The 21,191-nt window shown below is 35.9% G+C and overlaps 1 protein-coding gene across 4 annotated transcripts in view; it reads left to right on the top strand.

The window, feature by feature from the left end:
- DMXL2 (Dmx like 2) overlaps positions 1 to 21,191 on the top strand; it is a 162,805-nt gene that overhangs the window by 42,361 nt on the left and 99,253 nt on the right. For 3 of the 4 annotated variants that reach the window (XM_022579483.3, XM_022579479.3, XM_022579480.3), the window contains exons 4-8: positions 182 to 260; positions 1,094 to 1,229; positions 1,895 to 1,961; positions 18,360 to 18,538; positions 20,273 to 20,456. In XM_022579483.3, the coding sequence (XP_022435191.1) occupies positions 182 to 260; positions 1,094 to 1,229; positions 1,895 to 1,961; positions 18,360 to 18,538; positions 20,273 to 20,456 (645 nt within the window). The remainder of the gene's footprint in view (positions 1 to 181; positions 261 to 1,093; positions 1,230 to 1,894; positions 1,962 to 18,359; positions 18,539 to 20,272; positions 20,457 to 21,191) is intronic. The other variant, XM_089907227.1, reaches the window with a different exon arrangement.

The raw sequence follows: 21,191 nt of genomic DNA on the forward strand, positions 1-21,191 counted from the left end.
ATAGTAAGTGGAATCATTGGAAATTATTTTAAAAACAGTATTTTGAAAATAATAGTGAAATATTTACATCCTTGTTTCAGATCATAGTCTTCAGTTGAAGAAAATGATAATATGGTTGTGCTTGTGGATATTACTTTGAAAACATATCTTTCTCTTTCTTCTTTCTCTCTCTCTGTTTCAGCAACTCAAGTGTCAGTGGCTTAAAACTGGGCAGTTTTTTTTGAGTTCCGTGACATACAATTTAGCATGGGACCCTCAAGGTATTTAGCAATTATCTTTAGAAATTATGAAAAGTTAATATTTGTTTTAAGTGTATGATTACAATGTGATGTAGTCTCCCATAATAAGAAAATGGTCAGTAGTAGTCTCTTTTTGCTAGTGAATGAGTATACTTTTTTCTTTTTCATATGCACTGCTTTGTACAGTGCTTAATTTACTGTTAGTTCTGTGCTTTCCCCCGCTACTTTTGAATGTTTTGTTCCAAGAAACAATGATGATTTCTTTCATTAATTAATGTGCTGCACTTTACTCTTACTGTGTTTATTAAGAAATAAAATAAGAAGTAAAACAAGATAAGAAAAACCCTATCTCACTTTGGTATTTGTATTTCGGGAAATTACTGTCTTTAATATTGAAAGTTTAGAAACTTTTGATGATAATGGCTGTTGTCCCTTTTTACATTCACAGCTAGTGAGGGTAATTTTAATAGTCCATGTAGAAAAACAAATTTCATTAATCTTTAGTTATGTCTTATATCCTGAGAATATTCTGTGCTGTATATATTCTGTGTTGAATATTCTGTGTTGGGGTTTGTTTTGTTATTCTACATCTGTTGTTATGTTTTTTTTAAAGTTTTACCTGATAGACAACTAGCTCTTTGTCAGGAGGCTTTTCTTTTTTGTTCTCAAGTTTCCCTCAAGTTTTCTTGTCAGTGGATTCTAACTTTTAAATGGATATACTCCACAAGTGTTTTTCATAGACAATATTGCTTATTTTTCACAGAATAGTTTATAGACCTAAGCAGAAGCCCACATGTGCGTTTATTTCTCTAGATAATCCTTGCTTATTCATCTGAACGTTCTTTAATTTTCAGATAACAGATTGTTGACAGCAACTGATTCTATTCAGTTGTGGGCTCCTCCAGGGGGTGACATTCTGGAAGAGGAGGAAGAAATTGATAATAAAATCGCTCCTGTTTTAAATGATTGGAAGTGCATCTGGCAGTGCAAGTTAGTGTCTAACTCTGTTATGTTCATTAATTAAAAAAATGCTTCCTGAGATATGTTCTTAGAAGCCTAGAAAAATAGACTTTTTCTAACCAAGACCCATTATAACATCATCCTTTAATCTGTGCTGCAATTGATTGTTTTAAAAAAGGATGAAAGTATTTTCATAGTTAATAACCTCAGGACTTGGGTTGAGAAGGTTGATATGTAGGAATTATTCATTAATGCATGAGATATAGGTGGGATAGGGAGAGGGAAGATGTGAAAGTTGTGAGACACTCTTTCAGGTGGAAGGATTATGTGAAGGGATCCATTAACAATATGGAGTATGTGAAGGGATCCAACTAGCCAGGGAAGATGATGAGCTCAGTTTTCAAAATGTTACATTAGGATGTTGGTGGGGCATGTAGGTTGCGATACCATTTATGCATGTTAATTGCATTCTTTTTTGGCTCCCGAAAGTGAGCTTTGGATTAGCTTTAATGAATTAATTTGTATTTTTAGGGAGGTGAAATATTTAGATTTATTTTTAGAGAGGTGGAAACACTCTTGTTTTGATGATGTTATGAAAATCTTTTTTTTTAATTAAAAAAAATTTTTTTTTGACCATTTATATATATAGTGTTCCAGATTTTTAAAATGCTAACTGTTCAGTTTTGTTTTTTTAGAACCTCAGTATCTGTACATTTGATGGAGTGGTCCCCTGATGGTGAATATTTTGCTACTGCTGGAAAGGTAAAGGACCAAACAAAACATAAACAGAAAAAACAAAACAAAAGTGTTCCTTGTTCATTCTCATTTTCAGTTTTTTCATCTGTAAAATTAGGATAATCCTACATTACAAAGATGGCCTGAGGAATAGTGATAGTTTTTGTAAAAGATCTGCTATGTTTCCCATAGGTAGTTGATGTTTGGTAAATAATGGCTATTATTTTTATTCTTATTTGACCCTCATGAAAATTTATGGTTTTTAAAATTAATTTTTAGGTTTAAAAAATAGCATATGTACATAATTTGAAAAGTAAAATATTACTACTAGATTTACAATGAAAAGATGCACTCCCTTCTTCTAACTCTTAATTCCTGTGTCCTAAAGGCAGTGATTCATAAAATTGCAGTTTAGTATTTCTTTACATATTCTTTAGTAACTTGATTATGCTCCGATTTAAAATTTTTTTTATTTCTTTTCCTTTTGGTTTTATGTATAATTTCTGGCCATGCAACTATGGAGGCTGAGACTTTAGTTCTCTAGCTGATGTCCCAACCTCATCTCCACTTAGCACATACACATATTCACTTCCCTTCCTCCTGTCTTTCTGATATAAGCATCTCATAATATTTGGGAAAATCACTATTTATTATTCACATTATTAAGAGTGTGTAAAAGATTTTTCATGGAATAATTACTTTGGCGTTAGTAATTACTTTGTTTTACTGTTTGCTTAGTTTTCTATATACCTAATTCATCCCTCACACCTCTGACATTCTTTGGATCTTCTCTCAGTATAATCCCACGTAGGAGGTATCCTGGAAATGTCTGTTCTCTTTGCTCCAATCTGGCTTAGTTGTTCTCTGAGTCTAAAATAATAGAGCTCTCATATCAGGATTTTCTTTTACCAACCTCGGGAGATTCTCTTTGCCCATCTCCTTTGTTAAATTCCCTGTTACTTCACATCATTTATCATCTTCTTTCCTTGTTTTGATGGAGATATCCTCCAGTAGGTTCCTGAGAAAAGATGAATGGGAAAAAAACATTTTTGAGGCCTTGCAAGTCTGAACAGGTCTTTCTTCTTTGTTATGCTTTATTTGATTGGGCATAGCATTGGGTTGGAACTAATTTTCCTTCAGAATTTTAAAAATCGTGCTTCTGTTGCCTTCCAGCTTCCAGTGTTGCTGTTTGAGAGGTATAGTGCCATTATGACCATGCTCTCCCAGCTCTAGCTTTTAGAGGTTTTAAGAATGTTCCCCTTATCCTGGTGTTCTAAAATTTCAATATATCGTGGTATGGGTCAGTCATCTATAAATATTTTAGTATGTATCTCTAAGGGATAAAGACTTTTTTTGTGCAGGCAATCTGAGGCGCCTGTTCAGTCTGAAAACTCATGTCCTTCAGTTCAGGGGGATTATTTTATATCATTCCTTTTGTGTTATTTCCTTCCTTTCGTGTTCTCTTTTCTCTCTTTCTGGATCTCCCCTTATTCAGATGTGGATCCTTCTATACTGATCCCTAATTTTCTTTTTTTTCCCCCCCTTCTTCATTTTTTTAAATTTTTTTTTTTTTTGTTTAAATTCTGGTTGGAGTGTGCTTTAACTTAGAAATAATTTTTTCCTGCTGTCACATTTTTGATTTTCCAGAATATTTTTCTGATTCTATGAATACTCCTTTTTAAATACATAATATTTCCTAAGTATAAAATGAATATATATAAAACATATATAAGATAATAATTAAACAAGTGCACATGTATGTACCTGCTACCCAGTTGAGACAAAGGACATAAAACTAATGGGTTACTATTTTCCTCTTGCATCTCCTCATTTCCCCCTCACCTATGCAACCGGAATCCTGAATTTTATGTTTTATTTCATTGCTTTTAAAAAAAAATAGTTTCACAGGTGTAAATTCCCAAAGAATATAATTTTTATTTTTGAATAGTTTTGAACTTATAAAAATGATACCATATGGTTATTGAAATATACCTTCAAGATATTAAAAAATAAATTTGTGACGATTATCAATTATGTACTTCTTAGTTAATGTATTCAGTAAGAAAAAATTACATTTAAAAATCACAGGTTAAAGTTTAATTGTATTTAGTTGTTGTGTATGAATTAAAATTTCCATATTATACTTTACAAGGCAAGGATAGGTTTTCCAAGAACATCAGAATTCACCCAAGGCTTTTTGAGTTAATCTTTAGTTGCAGAACACTCAACTGTTTTGTGGTTGAACAATTACTTGGCACAGAGGTAGTTAGTTGCTCAATAGTTGATGACATTATAGACGGGAAGACTGTATAACATTATAGACAGAAAGATTGCGATCATGTGCGGTTTAGCAGTAAACTAATAAATAACGGTTTCAATGTAGTGAGGAGTGTAAAAAATATTTGGAGGTATCTGCAGCAGCTGTCATGTAATATTAAAACATCTGTGATTTCTGTTAGAGACTAAGTCACAAGTACTGCTAACATCATTTTGGTATGTTTATATTCATAACTGAAATTTAGCATTTCCTTCAATTAGCAGTTACAAAAATAGAGAAGTAATTTTTTTCCCCTACTCAAGTTCATTGTAACTCTGGGTCTTGGTTTTCTTGGTTTCTCAAGAAGCAGACCCCCAGACAAGCATTCGAGTTCAAGTAACTAATATGGGCAATGCTCACAAAAAAATATACTGGATTTGAGGCAGGGAAGTGAAGGTGCTTAAAAAAGGGTGTATTATCATGCAGGTGATTAACAAGATTAAATCTCTGGCTAACTCTGGGAGTTAGTGGTCCTCACAACATTATGTTCCTCACACTTGTTCTTCAGACACATCACACATACACACATGGGTTGAAGGCTGGTGAGAGCAGAGCATTAATTCTCAGCACTTACAAACAATTCCTGGAAGACTCAGGCAAAGGTATGTGGCTGCTGTCAACTGAAACTGGCTCACTAAAATGCTAACGCATGAGAGGATACAGTTGAGGTATCAGAAATATTTTTTATATCTTGAATTCTATCTGCAGGTGCCTTGGGTCAGAAGACCTCAGAACCTCTGGTCTAAAATCTGGACATTTAATTTTTTGCCTTCCACATTTAGATCTAAAACCTACGTGGAATAGTTTTAGGTATGGTTTGAGGAAGAGGTCAGGTTTCACTTTTTCTGTATGGATATCCAGTTGTCCAGCACAATTTGTTGAAAAGCCTCTTGTTTCTCCATTGCTCTTTATTGCCACCTTTGTCAAAATCAAATGTCCATACTAGTGTGGCTCTGTTTCTGGATTCTTTTCTCTAGTCCACTGGTCTTTCCTTGTAGTAATGCCACCTTCGTTGCTATAGCTTTTAAATTGTCTTGATATCTGGTAGAGCAAGTCTTCCCATCTTGTTTTCCTTCTTTAAGATTATCCTATCTATTTTTGGCCCTTTGTATTTCCATATAAATTTTAGAATGAGCATAATAAATTTTATAAAACAAACAGAAAACCTCTTGTGATTTTGATTGATATTTCATTGACTCTATAGATCAGTTTTGGGAGAATTGACGTCTTTACAGTTGAGTCTTCTCATCTATGAACATGATATAGTCTTTAATTTAGATCTTTTTACTTCTCCCAGTAAGGTTTTATAATTTTTTCTAGAGGTCCTAAATATCTTTTTTTAGATTCATGCCTAGGTATTTGATATTTTTGATGTCAAAAATGATATGAATGGTATCATTTTATAATTATTACTGGTATATAGAAATGCAATTAATTTTTGTATATTGGGTTTATACCTAGCAATCTTAATAAACTCATTAATTCTAACAAGTCCTCTGTAGATCCTTTTGAATTTTCTATGTGCATAATTCTGTTATTTATGAATAATGGCAGTTTTATTTCATCTTTTCTAACTTTTAAGTGTTTTGTGTCTCCTTTTTTTCTGCAGTATCTAGGACCTCAAGTATAGTGTTGAGTAAAGGTGGTGAGAGTAGGTATCTTTTCCTTGTTCCCAGTATCAAAAAGATGCCTTTCACTGTGTCGCCATTAAGTGTGATATTTACTGTAGGTGTTTACTATAGATACTGTTTTTCAGATAAAGGAAGTTTCCTTCTTATTTGTAGATTGCTAGGATTTTTCTTTTTTAAATCACAAATGATGTTGAATCTTAGCAAATACTTTTTCTGCATCTAATGATATTATCATTATTTTCTTATTTAATAAGATGAAATATGTTGGACTTATTTTCAAGTGTTAAATAAATCTTGTGTTACTGGAATAATCTCAACTTGATTGTAATGTATCGTCCTTGCTGGATTTGCTTTGCTAATATTTTATTTAGGATTTATGAGATCTCTGTATTAAAGTGAGGCTTGGCAAATAATTTTTCCTTTTTTGTACAGGTATACCTGGTTTTATTGTGCTTTGCTTTTTTGTGCTTTGCAGATAATGTGTTCTTTAACACAGTGAAGGTTTGTTTCAACCCTGTGTTGTCAGATGATGGTTAGCATTTTTAGTAATAAAGTATTTTAAAATATTAAGGTATGTACATTTTTAAAGACGTAATGCTATTGCACACTTAATAGTTTTTCTCAAACTTTTTTAGATGTTCAGCCTTTTTTGTTTTTCTCAGCCTTTTTTGTTTTTAATGTATACATTTAACACTATAGATTTCCCTTTAAGCTTAGCTTTATCCCATAAGTTTTTTTTAATTCCATAACTTTTGATGTGTATTATTTTTATTATTATTCTAAATATAAATTTTTCTGATTTTCAGTGTGATTCACTTTTTGATTCATGGGTTGTCCAGAGTATGGATTAGAGTCAGGCTCAGTTGTTTTGGGGTGGTGGTGGATGGTGCAGAAGTATTTTATTGGCGGTGACAACTTTTATTTTGCATTATTAAGTAAAACTTACGAGTAATTTTAGACTAATAAATACTGATACTGTTATGATAGCGACTGGTAGCTGTTGACAGTTACGTACCAGAAACTGTGCCTTCAAAAGCCTATGGGGCAACTGTTTTACAGAAGGGGAAACTGCAGTTTAAGAACTTCCCTCAGAATACAGAGATAGTCAGAAGGTGGAGCTGGGATTTTAACCCAGATGTTTTAGATTTCACAGCACCAAAATCAGCTGGCTTTGTATTTCATTGAGAAAATATTTATTGCAAATGCATACGTAGGGATGCTTTGAGGCCTGGGTTGAGTACACATTCTTCTAGGAAAGGTTTATATAGTTTCTGCCAGGCACCTGGGGGCACACACAGTTTAAACTAAATTCTCAGCTTGGAAGTTGTGCCACACAGTGTGCGCTTGGGTCTCATGAGGCCTGTTTTGTCGTTACAGATGCCCAGCGGAGACTTTTTCCTTCACTCAGAGTTCAGGTGCAGATGAACCCTTCCTTACCATATTCCTTTACAGAGAGGGTTTTTTTCTTGATTTCATCCTTTCATTTAGCGATAGTCCTTAGGGGTCTTTTTCTTTGTTTGTTTGTTTTTTATGGTGTTATGCAGGCACCTCTGATCTGACTTATCACCTTGCGTGAACACCGTGTGTTGTCTCTATGTAGCTACTGTATTTTAAACTGAAGCTCTATGCCATTGGGTGTTGGTAGAGCCCCATATGACAGTCCATGCTCCCACTTTAGCATTTGTGTACTATGGATTCTTACCTGAGAAAATAGATGTAATCAGAAGAGAACTTTGATAAACTCCCACCACCGAGCTGTATCTGTTCATCTCCCTACATGTGTGCATGTATGTTCTGCCTTCCCTTGTGTTGCCATGGATGAATGGTCTGCTTTTATACAAGGCCAGTTCTTCCACTTGTAAACTAGATTCCGTTTGTCCTTGCTTATTCAGGGACCTCAGTATTGCAGTGCTCTCCTCTCTTCTCAATTAGTTTTCCCTTCTCCATTGGGGCATCACATTAGCATATGTTATGGACTGAATGTTTGTCCCCCCTCCCCATTCATATGCTGAAGCCCTAACCCTCCAAAGTGATGATCTTTGGAGATGGGACCTTTTGGAGGTTAAGGTTAGATAATGTCATGAGGGTGGCCCTCATGATAGGAACAGTACCCTTATAAGAAGAGATACCAGAGAGCTTGTTCTCCCTCTACCACGTGAAGACACAGTAAGAAGGTTGCTGTCAAAAAGCCAGGAAGAGAGGTCTCAACCAGAACCTGACCGTGCTGACACTCTGATCTTAAGACTTCTGGCCTCCAGAATTGTGAGAAAATAAATTTCTGTTGTTCAAGCCGCCCAGTCTATAGTATTTTTTTATGGCAGCCTGAGCTGACTAATACAGCACAGCATACCGAATGTGCTATAATCTTGCCCATTCTAAAACAAACGAACAACAACAATAACAAAAACCGTCTCTTGACCTTCTCTCCCAGTTTCTGTTAATTCTGTGCCCTCCTTATAACACCTCGAAAGGGTTGCTTATAGCTGCTGTCTGCAAGTTTTTCTCCTCATTTTCTATTGCAATTGTTATTCTCTTTACCCAGAAAAATCCTTCCCCCAGAGACCTGCGTGGCTTTTCCCCTTAACTTCTTAAATGTCACTGTCTCAGTGAGGCTTTACCTAAGCATCCGTTTAAATTGCATCTCACCTACCACTGTACTTTCTGTTCCCTTTGCCTGCCTCAATTTTACTTGTAACACTATCACTAGGAGTTTGTATTAGTTTTCTGTTACTGCATAACAAATTGCCACAAACTTAGCAACTTAAGACCACACATTTATTATCCCAGCTTCCGTGGGTTTGGTGTCCGGACATAGCTGGGTGCCATGATCAGGGCACTTTTGGCTGCAATAAAGGTGTCAGCTGGGATGAATTCTGACCTGGAGACTTGACTAGGGCAGAACCCTTTTCCAAGCTCACTCAGGTTGTTGGCAGAATTTATTTTTTTGTAGCTGAATGACAGGGCTTGTAGTCGATTTCCCTCATACATTCTTAATGTTTCTGATTATCTCCTTTTGCTCACCCAGTGTGTGACGTTTGCCTCTGCCGTGTGTTACAGCTGGCTAAACTTTGAGACTATTTTAGGATATATGGTCGTTTGACAGGGTCACTTGTTGCTTTAAAAACTATTAATGAGCCGTGAAAGATGATCTTTATTCATTGTCTAAACATCTTCTGATTATTTGAACTCCCTGATGAATCTGAAAGATACCTTTGTGCTTCAGACAAAAATATGTAAAAAGACTAAAAGTATGTCCTCTTAAATGGAGCAACTAGATTTTAAGCTCCTCAAAGGCGATTCTGTTTGTGCACTGCATAATGCCTAATACATTTTTTCTCTGAATTTTTATTGCACACAGCCTTAGCAATTGATTATTGAGTATGTTTTTTCATTGTATTAGTCATGTTCCGTTAAGCTTTTTTTTTTTTTTTGCGCTACGCGGGCCTCTCACTGTTGTGGCCTCTCCCGTTGCGGAGCACAGACTCCGGACGCGCAGGCTCAGCGGCCATGGCTCACAGGCCCAGCCGCTCCACGGCATGTGGGATCTTCCGGGACCGGGGCACGAACCCGTGTCCCCTGCATCGGCAGGCGGACTCTCAACCACTGCGCCACCAGGGAAGCACCCCCGCCCCCCTTAAGCTTTTAATGTTCAATTCTCCTAAGAGCTAAGTGTTTCACATTTCTGAGGGAAAGATAAGAATGCCTTTGAGATTGACATATATAAAATAGATAATAAGAACCTACTTTATAGCACAAGGATATATATATATATCCTACTATATATAAAATAGATAACTAATAAGAACCTACTGTATAGCACAGGGAACTCTATTCAATACTCTGTAATGACTTATATGGGAATAGAATCTAGAAAAGGGTGGATAACTGAGTCACTTTGCTGTACAGCAGAAAGTAACACAACATTGTAAATCAACTATACTCCAATGAAAATTAATTGAAAAAAAAGAATGCCTTTGGGGGTTAATAAATTATGTTGTGGATTTAAAAAACTTATTTCTTCACTTTTTTGAGAAGATAACCACATCTTATTAAGATGCTCTTAATAAAAAGAACAGAAACTAACTTTGTAATGTTGGCTTCCTCTCCTCTTCAGTCTGTTCTGCTGCTGTTAATAAAGCCAAGTTTGTCTGACTTGATGAAACAGATGGTGACTGTGATCTACCACTAGAAGGCATTTTCCAGCGCCTCTGCTACACATGACAGAATTTCAGCTCAGGTGTTTGGGGATTCAAATCCAATTACCTTCTGGATTTTTAATATTATAGTTCATTGAGTACTTTTGATGGTAGGATCTATTTTTTAAAAAAAATAAATTTATTTATTTATGTATTTATTTTTGGCTGTGTTGGGTTTTCGTTGCTGTGTGTGGGCTTTCTCCAGTTGCGGCGAGCCGGGGCTACTCTTTGTTGCGGTGCTCGGGCTTCTAATTGCGGTGGCTTCTCCTGTTGCAGAGCACGGGCTCTAGGCACACGGGCTTCGGTAGGTGCGGCACACGGGCTCAGTAGTTGTGGCTTGAGGGCTCTAGAGTGCAGGCTCAGTAGTTGTGGCACATGGGCTTAGTTGCTCCACGGCATGTAAGATTTTCCCAGACCAGGGCTCGAGCCTGTGTCCCCTGCATTGGCAGGTGGATTCTTAACCACTGCACCACCAGGGAAGTCCTGTATATTAATTTTGTATCCAGCAACTTTACTGAATTCACTGACGAGCCCTAGTAGTTTTCTGGTAGTGTCTTTAGGATTTTCTATGAATAGTATCATGTCTGCAAACAGTGACAGTTTTACGTCTTCCTTTCCAATTTGTATTCCTTTTCTTTCTTTTTCTTCACGGATTGCTGTGGCTCAGACTTCCAAAACTATGTTGAATAAAAGTGGTGAGAGTAGACATCCTTGTCTTGTTCCTGATCTTAGAGGAAATGCTTTCAGCTTTTCACTGTTGAGCATGATGTTAGCTGTGGGCTTGTCATATATGACCTTTATTTTGTTGAGGTAGGTTCCCTCTATGCCTACTTTCTGGAGAGTTTTTATCATTAATGGGTGTTGAATTTTGTCAGAAGCTTTTTCTGCATCTATTGAGATGATCATATGGTTTTTATTCTTCAATTTATTAATGTGGTTTATCACATTGATCTGCAGATATTGAAAAACCCTTGCATCCCTGGGATAAATCCCACCTGATCATGGTGTATGATCCTTTTCATGTGTTGTTGGATTTGGTTTGCTAATATTTTGTTGAGGATTTTTTTTTTTTTTTTGCGGTACGCGGGTCTCTCTCACTGTTGTGGCCCTCTCCCGTTGTGGAGCACAGGCTCCGGATGCGCAGGCTCAGCGGCCATGGCTCACAGGCCCAGCCGCTCCGTGGCATGTGGGATCTTCCTGGACTGGGGCATGAACCCGTGTCCCCTGCATCGGCAGGCGGACTCTTAACCACTGGGACACCAGGGAAGCCCTGTTGAGGATTTTTGCATCTATGTTCATCAGTGATAATGGCCTGTAATTTTCTTTTTTTGTGATATCTTTGTCTGGTTTTTGTATCAGGGTGATGCCGGCCTCATAGAATGAGTTCAGCAGTATTCCTTCTTCTGCAGTGTTTTGGAATAGTTTCATAAGCATAGGTGTTAAGTCTTCTCTAAATGTTTGGTAGAATTCACCAGTGAAGCCATCTGGTCCTGGACTTTTGTTTATTGGGAGTTTTAAAATTACTGATTCAATTTCATTACTGGTAATTGGCCTGTTCATAGTTTCTATTTCTTCCTGGTTCAGTCTTGGGAGTTTGTACCTTTCTAAGAATTTGTCCATTTCTTCTAGGTTGTTCATTTTATTGGTGTATATTTGCTTGTAGTAGTCTCTTATGATCCTTTGTATTTCTGTGGTGTCAGTTATAACTTCTCCTTTTCCATTTCTGATTTTATTGATTTGGGCCCTCCATGGTATGTGTGTGTATATACACACAATGAAATACAACTCAGCCATAAAAAAGAATGAAATTTTGCCATTTGCAGCAACATGGGTGGACTTGGAGGGCATTACACTAAGTGAAATAAGTCAGAGAGACAAATACTGTATGATATCACTTATATGTGGAATCTAAAAAATACGACAAACTAGTGAATAAAACAAAAAAGCAGACTTACAGATACAGAGAACAAACTAGTGGTTACCAGTGGGGAGAGGGAAGTGGGAGAGGGCAATGTCGGGATAGGGGATTTTAAAAAGGGGGTTATTATGGGATTATATGAAATCGTGTGTGTGAAACTTTGGAAAATTGTAAAGCATTATATTTGTTCAATAAAAACAAATACTGTTCATGTTTATGAAGTTTATATCTGAACACTTTCTATAATTTCTATTTTTTAAAATTTGAATGTAACTTAAAATACCTTGTTTTTTTTCAAAACCATTTTTCTTTAATAGAGGATTACTCTTTTGAGAAAAAAACTGGGCTTTCTAAGAGCTAAGGTGAGAAGAATTTTTGAGGAGGGTGATTTTGGCGGGAAGGGAAGCAGCTGGCTACAGAATGTTCCCTGAAGCTTTTCCTCCTCTTGAGAGCGTGTCTCTGTACCTAGATTTAGTGTTTTGGTTATTTAAGGATTGGCTTATTGACCTTTATTCCCCCCCCCCCTTTTTTTTTTTTTGCAGTACGCGGGCCCTCACTGCCGCGGCCTCTCCCGTTGCAGAGCACAGGCTCTGGACGTGCAGGCTCAGCGGCCATGGCTCACGGGTCCAGCCACTCCGCGGCATGTGGGATCTTCCGGGACTGGGGCACAAACCCGTGTCCCCTGCATCGGCAGGTGGACTCTCAACCACTGTGCCACCAGGGAGGCCCTTTATTCCCCCTTTAACATGGAAATATCTTTACTTCTTTAACATAATATGTATTTATTATTATGAGGAACATGCAGAGAAAATGAAAACCTCCAGCCAAATAGCCATACCCCCAGTAAAAAAAAAATGGCCACTGTTCTCTGTTTAATATATATTCTTTTAGACTTTTTGATGCCTTTGTAAACCACACAGAAGTGTGTGTGTGTACATATTCTTTAAGCTGATTTATTCACTTACGGTATCATAGATAGATTGATGTGTCAATACAGATATATCTTTTCTTTTTAAAGGCAACATAATTTTCCATTATATGAATGAATGTATACCATAGTTTAACTTAACCAGATAACTATTAATGAACATTTAGTAGTTCTAATTTTTTTCTATTGCCATTAAAAATGAACATCCTTTTATATAAATCTTGTTATGTCTTTTTTATAATTAACTTTATATGGTATAATTAAACCATATGTAATTAACCTAAAAGGTATAATTAACATAAAATGAAATTATTTTTTAAATGTGCAGTTCAGTGTATTTTGACAAATTTAAAGACCTATGTAATCACCACCACGATCTAGTTATTGGACACTTACATCATCTCAAAAGGTTTCCTTTTGCTTCTTCCCAATTAATCCTTACTCCTATTCCTAGTTCCAGATAATAAATAGCTCCTCTGCTTTCTATCACTATTGATTAGATTTGTCTTCACTAGAGTTGTATGTAAATGAAATTGTGTAGTATACTCTATTGTGTCTGAGGTCTTACACTTAGCACAGTGTTTTGCGATTCATCTATGTTGTGTGCATCAGTAATTTGTTCTTTTTATTTGAGTTGTATTCTGTTATATGGATATATCATAATTTGTTTATCCATTCACCTGTTGATGGACATATAGGTTGTATGGAGTTTTAGGCTAAAATGAACAAAGCTACTATGACCATTCATTTGCAAGTCTTTGTATAAACATTTCACTTCTCATGGGTAAAAAATACCTATGAGTGGAATTGTTGGGTCACATGGTACGTTACAAAAAAGTACCAGGCGCTTTCCAAAGTTGTGCCATTTTGCATACTCACCAACAGTTGAATAATATCAGTTGCTCCACTTTCTTGCCAACATTTGGCATTGTCAGCCTTTTTAATGTCAGCCATTCTAATAGTCTGGGTAGTGGTGTCTTACTGTGGTTTTCATATGTATTTCTCTGATTTCTAATGATGTTGAGCACATGCTTGTTGCCTGTCTGTATACTTTTTTTTTGGTAAAGTGTTTATTTGTCCTTTGCCCATTAAAAAAATTGGGTTTGTTTTCTCATTATTATAGAATTATGAGTTCTTTGTATATTTAGTACAATTGAAAGATAAATCTATTATATATATTTCCTCCCAGTCTATAACTTGCCTTTTTATTTTTTTTAAACAATGTCTTTTGATGTGCAGAAGTTTTTAATTTTGAAGAAATCCAACATCAATTTTAAAAAATTGGTTTGTGCTTTTTGTGGCCTAGATTTAAAAAATCTTTGTCTACCTTGAAATCACAAAGATATTTTACTATGTTTTCTTTTAGAGGTTTTATAGTTTTGACTTTTACATTTTGAGGTGGTTTTTTTTGCATTTGATTTGAAGTCAGTTTTTCCCCAAAGGTATATCAAGATATTTCAGTGGCATTTTAAAAAGGCAATCCACTCTCCATTGAATTTCCTAGACAACTTTGTTGAAAATCAGTTTTCCATACGTGTGTGGATCTGATCCTGGCCTCTCTGTTTTGTTCCATTGTGGTGTGTGTGTGTGTGTGTATCCCCTTACGCTAATATTATGTGTCTTGATTATTGTGGCTTTATAGTTAGTTCCAAAAACAAGTATTTTCCTCTAACTTTGTACTTTTCTTTTAAAATATTTTTGGTGGTGTCAGTCCTTTGATTTCCATACAGATTTTGTCAGTTTCTACAAAAAAGCCTGCTGTGATTTTGATGCTATTTATATACATTGTATCTCTGTAGAACAATTTGGGAAGAATTGTACATTAGTAACATTTGGTCTTTTTTAAAAAATTTTAAAATAATTAATTTTTGGCTGCTTTGGGTCTTCGTTGCTGTGTGTGGGCTTTCTCTAGTTGCAGCGAGTAGAGGCTGCTCTTCGTTGCGGTGTGCAGGCTTCTTATTGTGGTGGCTTCTCTTGTTGCAGAGCGGGGGCTCTAGGCGCATGGGCTTCAGTAGTTGTGGCTCGTGGGCTCTAGAACGCAGGCTCAGTAGTTGTGGTGCACGGGCTTAGTTGCTCCACAGCATGTGGGATCTTCCCGGACCAGGGATCGACCCGTGTTCCCTGCATAGGCAGGCGGATTCTTAACCGCTGCGCCACTAAGGAAGTCCCCACATTTGGTCTTCTTATCTACGAATGTGGTATGTTTCTCTTTTTATTTAGGTTTTCTTTCTCTTAGCAGCATTTCATAGTTTTCAGGGTACACAATTTAAGTTTATCTTCCTAATGTAAAAGGTATTTACAGAAATTACGTTGTTAATTATTGTTAAATATAGAAATAGAATTGATTTTTGAATTTTGATCCTTAGTCTTATTACCTTGCTTATCAGTTCTAGCAGCCTTTTTGGGTAGTTTTCTTAGGATTTTGTGAAAAAAGACATTTTTACTTCTCCCTTTCTAATCTGTATACCTTTTATTTTTTTCCCTTACCCAATATATTGCAAGTACTAGGACCTCTAGTACAATGTTGAGTAGAACTGATGAGAGCAGACATTCTTGTATTGCTCCCAATTTTATGGGAAGAGCATTGTCTTGCACCATTATATATGATGTAAGTTGTAGGTTTATTGTAGAGTCACTCAACTTGATCATGTTGTATATGTTCCCTTTTATTTTTCCTATTCCTATATGCTGAGCGTGTTGTTCTCCCCCATGAATTAGTGTTTACTTCTGTCAAGTGCTGTTCCTGCATATAGTGAGTTAATTATGTAGGTTTTCTTTTTCATTCTGTTACTATGATGAAATGCAATTACTGATTTTTCCAGTGTTAAACCCACTTCACTTTGCTCGGATAAACTCCACTTGGTCATGATTTGTTTTTTTTTTTTTTAATATGCTGATGGATTAGGTTTAAAGGTGTTTGCGTCTTTGTTCATGAAAGATATTCCCGTATAGTTTTTTTATGTCTTTGGTTTTGTTATCTTGGTAATAATACTGCCCTTATACAATGAGATCTTTTCCTCAGTTTTCTGAAACACTTTGTGAAGGATTGGTGCTATTTCTTCCTTAAATGTTTGGTAAAGTTCATCAGTAAAGCCACCTGGGCGTCAGATTTTAGTTGTAGTTTTAGGGTTTTGTTTTCTGGTGAGAAGACTTGAAATTGTGAATTCAGCATCTTTAATAGATGTAGAGCTATTCAGGTTTTCTATTTCTTCCTTTGTCAATTTTTTTTGAAATTGTCTTTCGAGGGATTTAACATATTGTAGGATCTGTAGCCATGTCCCATCTTTCATTCTTGGTAATGGTAATTTGTGTTTTCTCTCTAAATATTTTTGGTCTTTCTAGATAGATTATCAATTTTATTGATCTTTTCACAAATAGGTTTTGGATTCATTGATTTCTCTATAATTTTTGTATTTTATTTCATTGGTTTTCATTCTTCTTTATATCTCTTTAATATGAGTTCTCTTTGCTCTTATTTGATGCTTCAGGTAGAAACTTAAACCATTGGTTTGAGACCTGTCTTCTTTTCTGATATAAGCATTTAAAGCTATACATTTCCTTCTAAGCACTGATGTAGCTGCAACCCCCAAATTTTTATGTTTTGCTTTCATTTTCATTCAGTTCAACATATGTTAAAATTTACTGGGCTTCCCTGGTGGCGCAGTGGTTGGGAATCCACCTGCCGGTGCAGGGGACACGGGTTCAATCCCTGGTCTGGGAAGATCCCACATGCCGCGGAGCAACTAAGCCCGTGTGTCACAGCTGCTGAGCCTGCGCTCTAGGGCCTTCGAGCCACAGCTACTGAAGCCCACGCACCTAGAGCCCATGCTTCACAACAAGAGAAGCCACCACAATGAGAAGCCCGCACACCGCAATGAAGAGTAGCCCCCGCTCACCTCAACTAGAGAAAAGCCTGCGTGCAGCAACGAAGACCCAGTGCAGCCAAAAATAAAATAAATTAATTAAAAAAAATTGTCTTGTAATTTAGAAGTGTTTTTGTTTAGTTTAGAAATATTTGGGAATTTTCTAGCTATCTTTCTTGTACTGATTTCTAGTTTAATTCTGTGTGGTTTTAGAGTTTTAGGTAGTAACAGATGATAATGGTGAGGCTGCTTCATTTGAGGGGGAAGCTGGCGGGAATGGGAAAACGGGCTTGATTGCTCGGCTTGTGGAGGCTCTCTGACTTTCCTTTATGACTCCTTAAGGGCTCTCAGGTACCTCAAGGGTTTTTGTGGTACATAGTCTGAAAGTACTGCCATCGGTTGTGCTGTAAATTTGGGAAGGTGAAAGTGATGCTAAGGTGGAGAAAGTACTTGGAGGAAAGCAACTAGTGCACTGTTAAGTGGTTGTCTCAGAATAAGTACTTAAAGAGATTTGTTGTGTAATTCAAATATCCAAATAAATGAGACCTTAGTGTATACATACATTATGTAGTATAGATTGAGAATGAATACTAAGATGGAAAAAAACAGAAGTGTTTGTCTAGTCCAGGTGAAAATATTTGGACCTATACATAATTTCATTGTTTCTTAGAGATTGAGATTTTTACATAAATGTTATCAATTTTTTATTTTCCTTCATGTACACCATAGAGGATGAAGCACTATAAAAGAGATAGTTCCTGTTAAATAAGATAAAATTATTTAGGCCTTTAACAAAATTCTTAGAACTAAGTAAAATGATAAAGTCAGTGCCTCTTGTTATACCTTTAAATTTCTTAAGTGGGCATAGAAGTGGTTCCCCAAAACTGCCTAGATGCCCTCTCATCATTTAGAGTAGGAATCAGAACACTATGGCCCATGAACCAAGAACGGATTTTACATTTTTGAAGGGTTCTAAGAAAAAACAAACAAACAAAAAAAACAACCCAAGAAGAATCTGTGTCACAGGCTGTGTGGTCCACAAAGCCTAACTTACTTGACCTTTTACAGGAAGAGTTTGCTGAGTCCTGATTTTGTCTCATCCTTTCAGATCTCTTCAAAAAGGAGAAGATGATAACAGTGACAGATAACATGGCTTCTTTCTTATCCAGGCTAGCATCTGGTTCCAGAGTCTTTTCTTTACAGTGACCCTTGTGTGTTGAAGTGGGGGAATTTGGCTTCAATCTCTGTTTGAAAAGTACCTTTGTGTAGAGAAGATTAATAATGAGCACACTGACCATTTATTTCTCAAGAATGGTATTATTTAGAATAATAAGCATTATTATCTCCTTATTATTTAGAATAATAAGCATCATTTTGTATTATGTATAGGTCACATTTTAGTTTTTATATATAGCTTAAATTTTTTTCACACACACACACTGTATTTTATTTTTACAAGAGATAAGTAAACTGACACCAGTATAGCTTAATTTTTAAAGCTTCTTCAAACCACTTAAATTTTGAAATGTGTAGATACAAATTAATTTTATATTGGGCTATATATTTTCACAGGATGATTGTCTTTTGAAAGTGTGGTACCCTATGACTGGTTGGAAGTCTTCAATTATACCTCCGGATCATCATGAAGTGGAAAGGAGACAGGCGTCTACCCAGTTTTCCTTTGTCTATTTGGCACATCCGCGAGCTGTGACAGGTTTTTCATGGCGTAAAACTAGCAAATATATGCCCAGGTTAGACAACTGTGTCATAGAACTTCATTTTGTATTACTTGTATGTTTATAAAAATAATGAAAACAAAGGTCCTTTTAATTGACACGGTGGCAACGAATAGCAGAGGTTCTGGGCATCCATTGCCTGACTTGAGATTCTGCTGTTGTTACCAGCTTCGTGAGCTTTTGACTAAATTTCTTAAGCTCTCCATGCCTCTGTAGAATGGGGGTAGTAGTAGTACCTACCTCAGAGAGTTGTATGAGACTGAAATGTGTGAGTGAGTGTGAATGCTTATACAGACCTTTGCACATTGTGTGTGCCAGGGCAGCGTTAGCTGGTATTGTCAGTATCAGCAGCAGCAGTAGATTCCAGGAAGGAGACGTTTTCAAGTAACAGGCAAGCACACACTGAGGGAGAATAAAACATAGTAATAAACTGTCAGTAATATGCATTCTGGGCAGGCATATCATATACATACAGTGAATAAAGTGGCCAAGTTTTTCTTATCTTAGGGCTATCAACAGAAACTTCTCAAAGGATTTATCATAAGTTTTTCTTCATTGTTACAGCCATCTCTTAAAAGTGTTTAGAAGATAAAGCAAACTACAAAACAGCCCATACCAATGATTCCTGTATTATATATACAGTTCTAAAAATGCTTGCTTAGAAATCTGTATTCATTCTTGAGGAAGGGTTATTTCATCTGCTAAATATATCTGAGCACTGTTGGCACTTGATGGGAAATATAGCACACCCATTATGGAGGGGCTCAGTAAATGATAAAATGGGGAATTTATACATTTCTGGAATCTAGATAAAAGGTTACTCTAAATCTGTTTAAGTTATTTGCATCTATGGAAAACATTTGCAGAACACTTTACCTTTGACTGAGTCAGATTCTATGTAAGCATTTTTTTAATGGGAAAATTTTTTTTTTCACAATGAGTGGTTAAACCACTTCAGCTGCTTTGATGCTGTGACATTTTTGCTTAACTTAATGGAAATTGATTTATAGTTTGAATTTATAGTCTCCTTACAGTTTTATTATTAATAAGTTTGTTTACCTATTTATAACTGTTTAGATTATAAGAAGGATAAAAGAAAATGCTGGAACTACTGCCATAAACCACATAGTTTAATTATAATTAATGATCTTTTATTATGGTCATTCTGCAAGTTGTAATGACAGAAATGTAGGTTTTCTTTTGATGTTTAGTTTGTTTTGTTTAGGAGATACTAATCCTCCAGAGCCTTGTTTTCAAGCAGCACGTGTATAATCTGGCATTAATTTCTGTTTCCTTCGTCAGGACCATTTCCTAGTTTTTATGATGTTCACAGCCGTACTGTGCGTGATTTCAAGCTCTTCCATTGATACTCTTTCTCCACACAATGTAATTTCTAAAGCAATTGGAAGCATACTATACTGTCATTTAGTTTAGCTGTTCAAGACATAAGTTTAATGAATTAAGGTGAGTGTCAGGGACAGTTAGGTTGTTCTTATTTTATGGTAACTGATTGCACCCTATGTCCAGCCTACCACCTTGCAGGTCTGAGCAGGTAATAAATGGGGTTTGGTAAGAGTGTGAAATAGTCAGTAGAAATCCATTATCATTATTGGAAAAATAACTACACATAGATCATACTGTTTTGCGTTAATGTCATCTTTAAGGATGAAGAACTAAATACTAATAGCCTTTAATTTTTCATGTCATTGATACTTGTAGTAACTTTTGTTCATTTCTCTTTATCACTAGAGGTTCTGTCTGTAATGTGTTATTAACTTCATGCCATGATGGTGTCTGCCGGCTGTGGGCAGAAACCGTATTACCAGAAGACTGTCTTTTGGGTGAGCAGATTTGTGAGACTACCACTTCCAGCACGGCCAGCAACCTTACTCATGCTGGAAGACAGAAAGACAGAGTACAACATGCTCTTGAGGTACTGTATGATTTAAAATGGTAAATGAATCTTGAAGATAATGTGAGTATGGTGGGAATTCATAAGCTAAGTTGCAGATGGTGCATGGTATACATAATGACGAAATTAATGGCAAAGAATTCTCACTTATTTTATGTCACTTAGAAGACAGATATAGACAGTAATGATCTTAGATATGTAGTCTAGATAAATAGTATAAATTTAATTCTTCCAGTTTGCATGTTGAGTGTGAAAATCTATAGGAGTAGGCAACTTTGATTAATAAAACATGTAAAAGTCTTTGAAATTGGTTGTAATTAAAAATATTTTGTGGGGAATTCCCTGGCAGTCCAGTGGTTAGGACTCGGTGCTTTCACTGCTGGGGCCCGGGTTCGATCCCTGGTCAGGGAAGTAAGATCCCGCAAGCTGCGCGGCGCAGCAAAATAAATAAATACATAAATAAAATAAACCACAGCAATCTTTAAAAAAATAAACAGATTAAAAATATTTTGCTTTTGTTTCACGAGGATTAAATTTTACATTTATTTTTCTAATTAAATATGACTATTATGAATAAGAATAAAGGTGTTGTTAAGATATTAAGTGAACTTATATAACTGCACAGTTTTCACGGTTTAATATTTTGAAAGTGAAATAATTTTTCTAGTTTTTAAATACTATATAGAAAACAAAAATGCTTTCTAAGAAATTAGATTATTTATAATATAGTATGAACTGTTGTGCCCATTATGATTA

Source organism: Delphinapterus leucas, chromosome 2 (genome assembly GCF_059928025.1).
Source record: "Delphinapterus leucas isolate spDelLeu-1000000601 "Yukka" chromosome 2, BTC_Dleu_Yukka2, whole genome shotgun sequence".
In the NCBI taxonomy this organism is placed as follows: domain Eukaryota; kingdom Metazoa; phylum Chordata; class Mammalia; order Artiodactyla; family Monodontidae; genus Delphinapterus; species Delphinapterus leucas.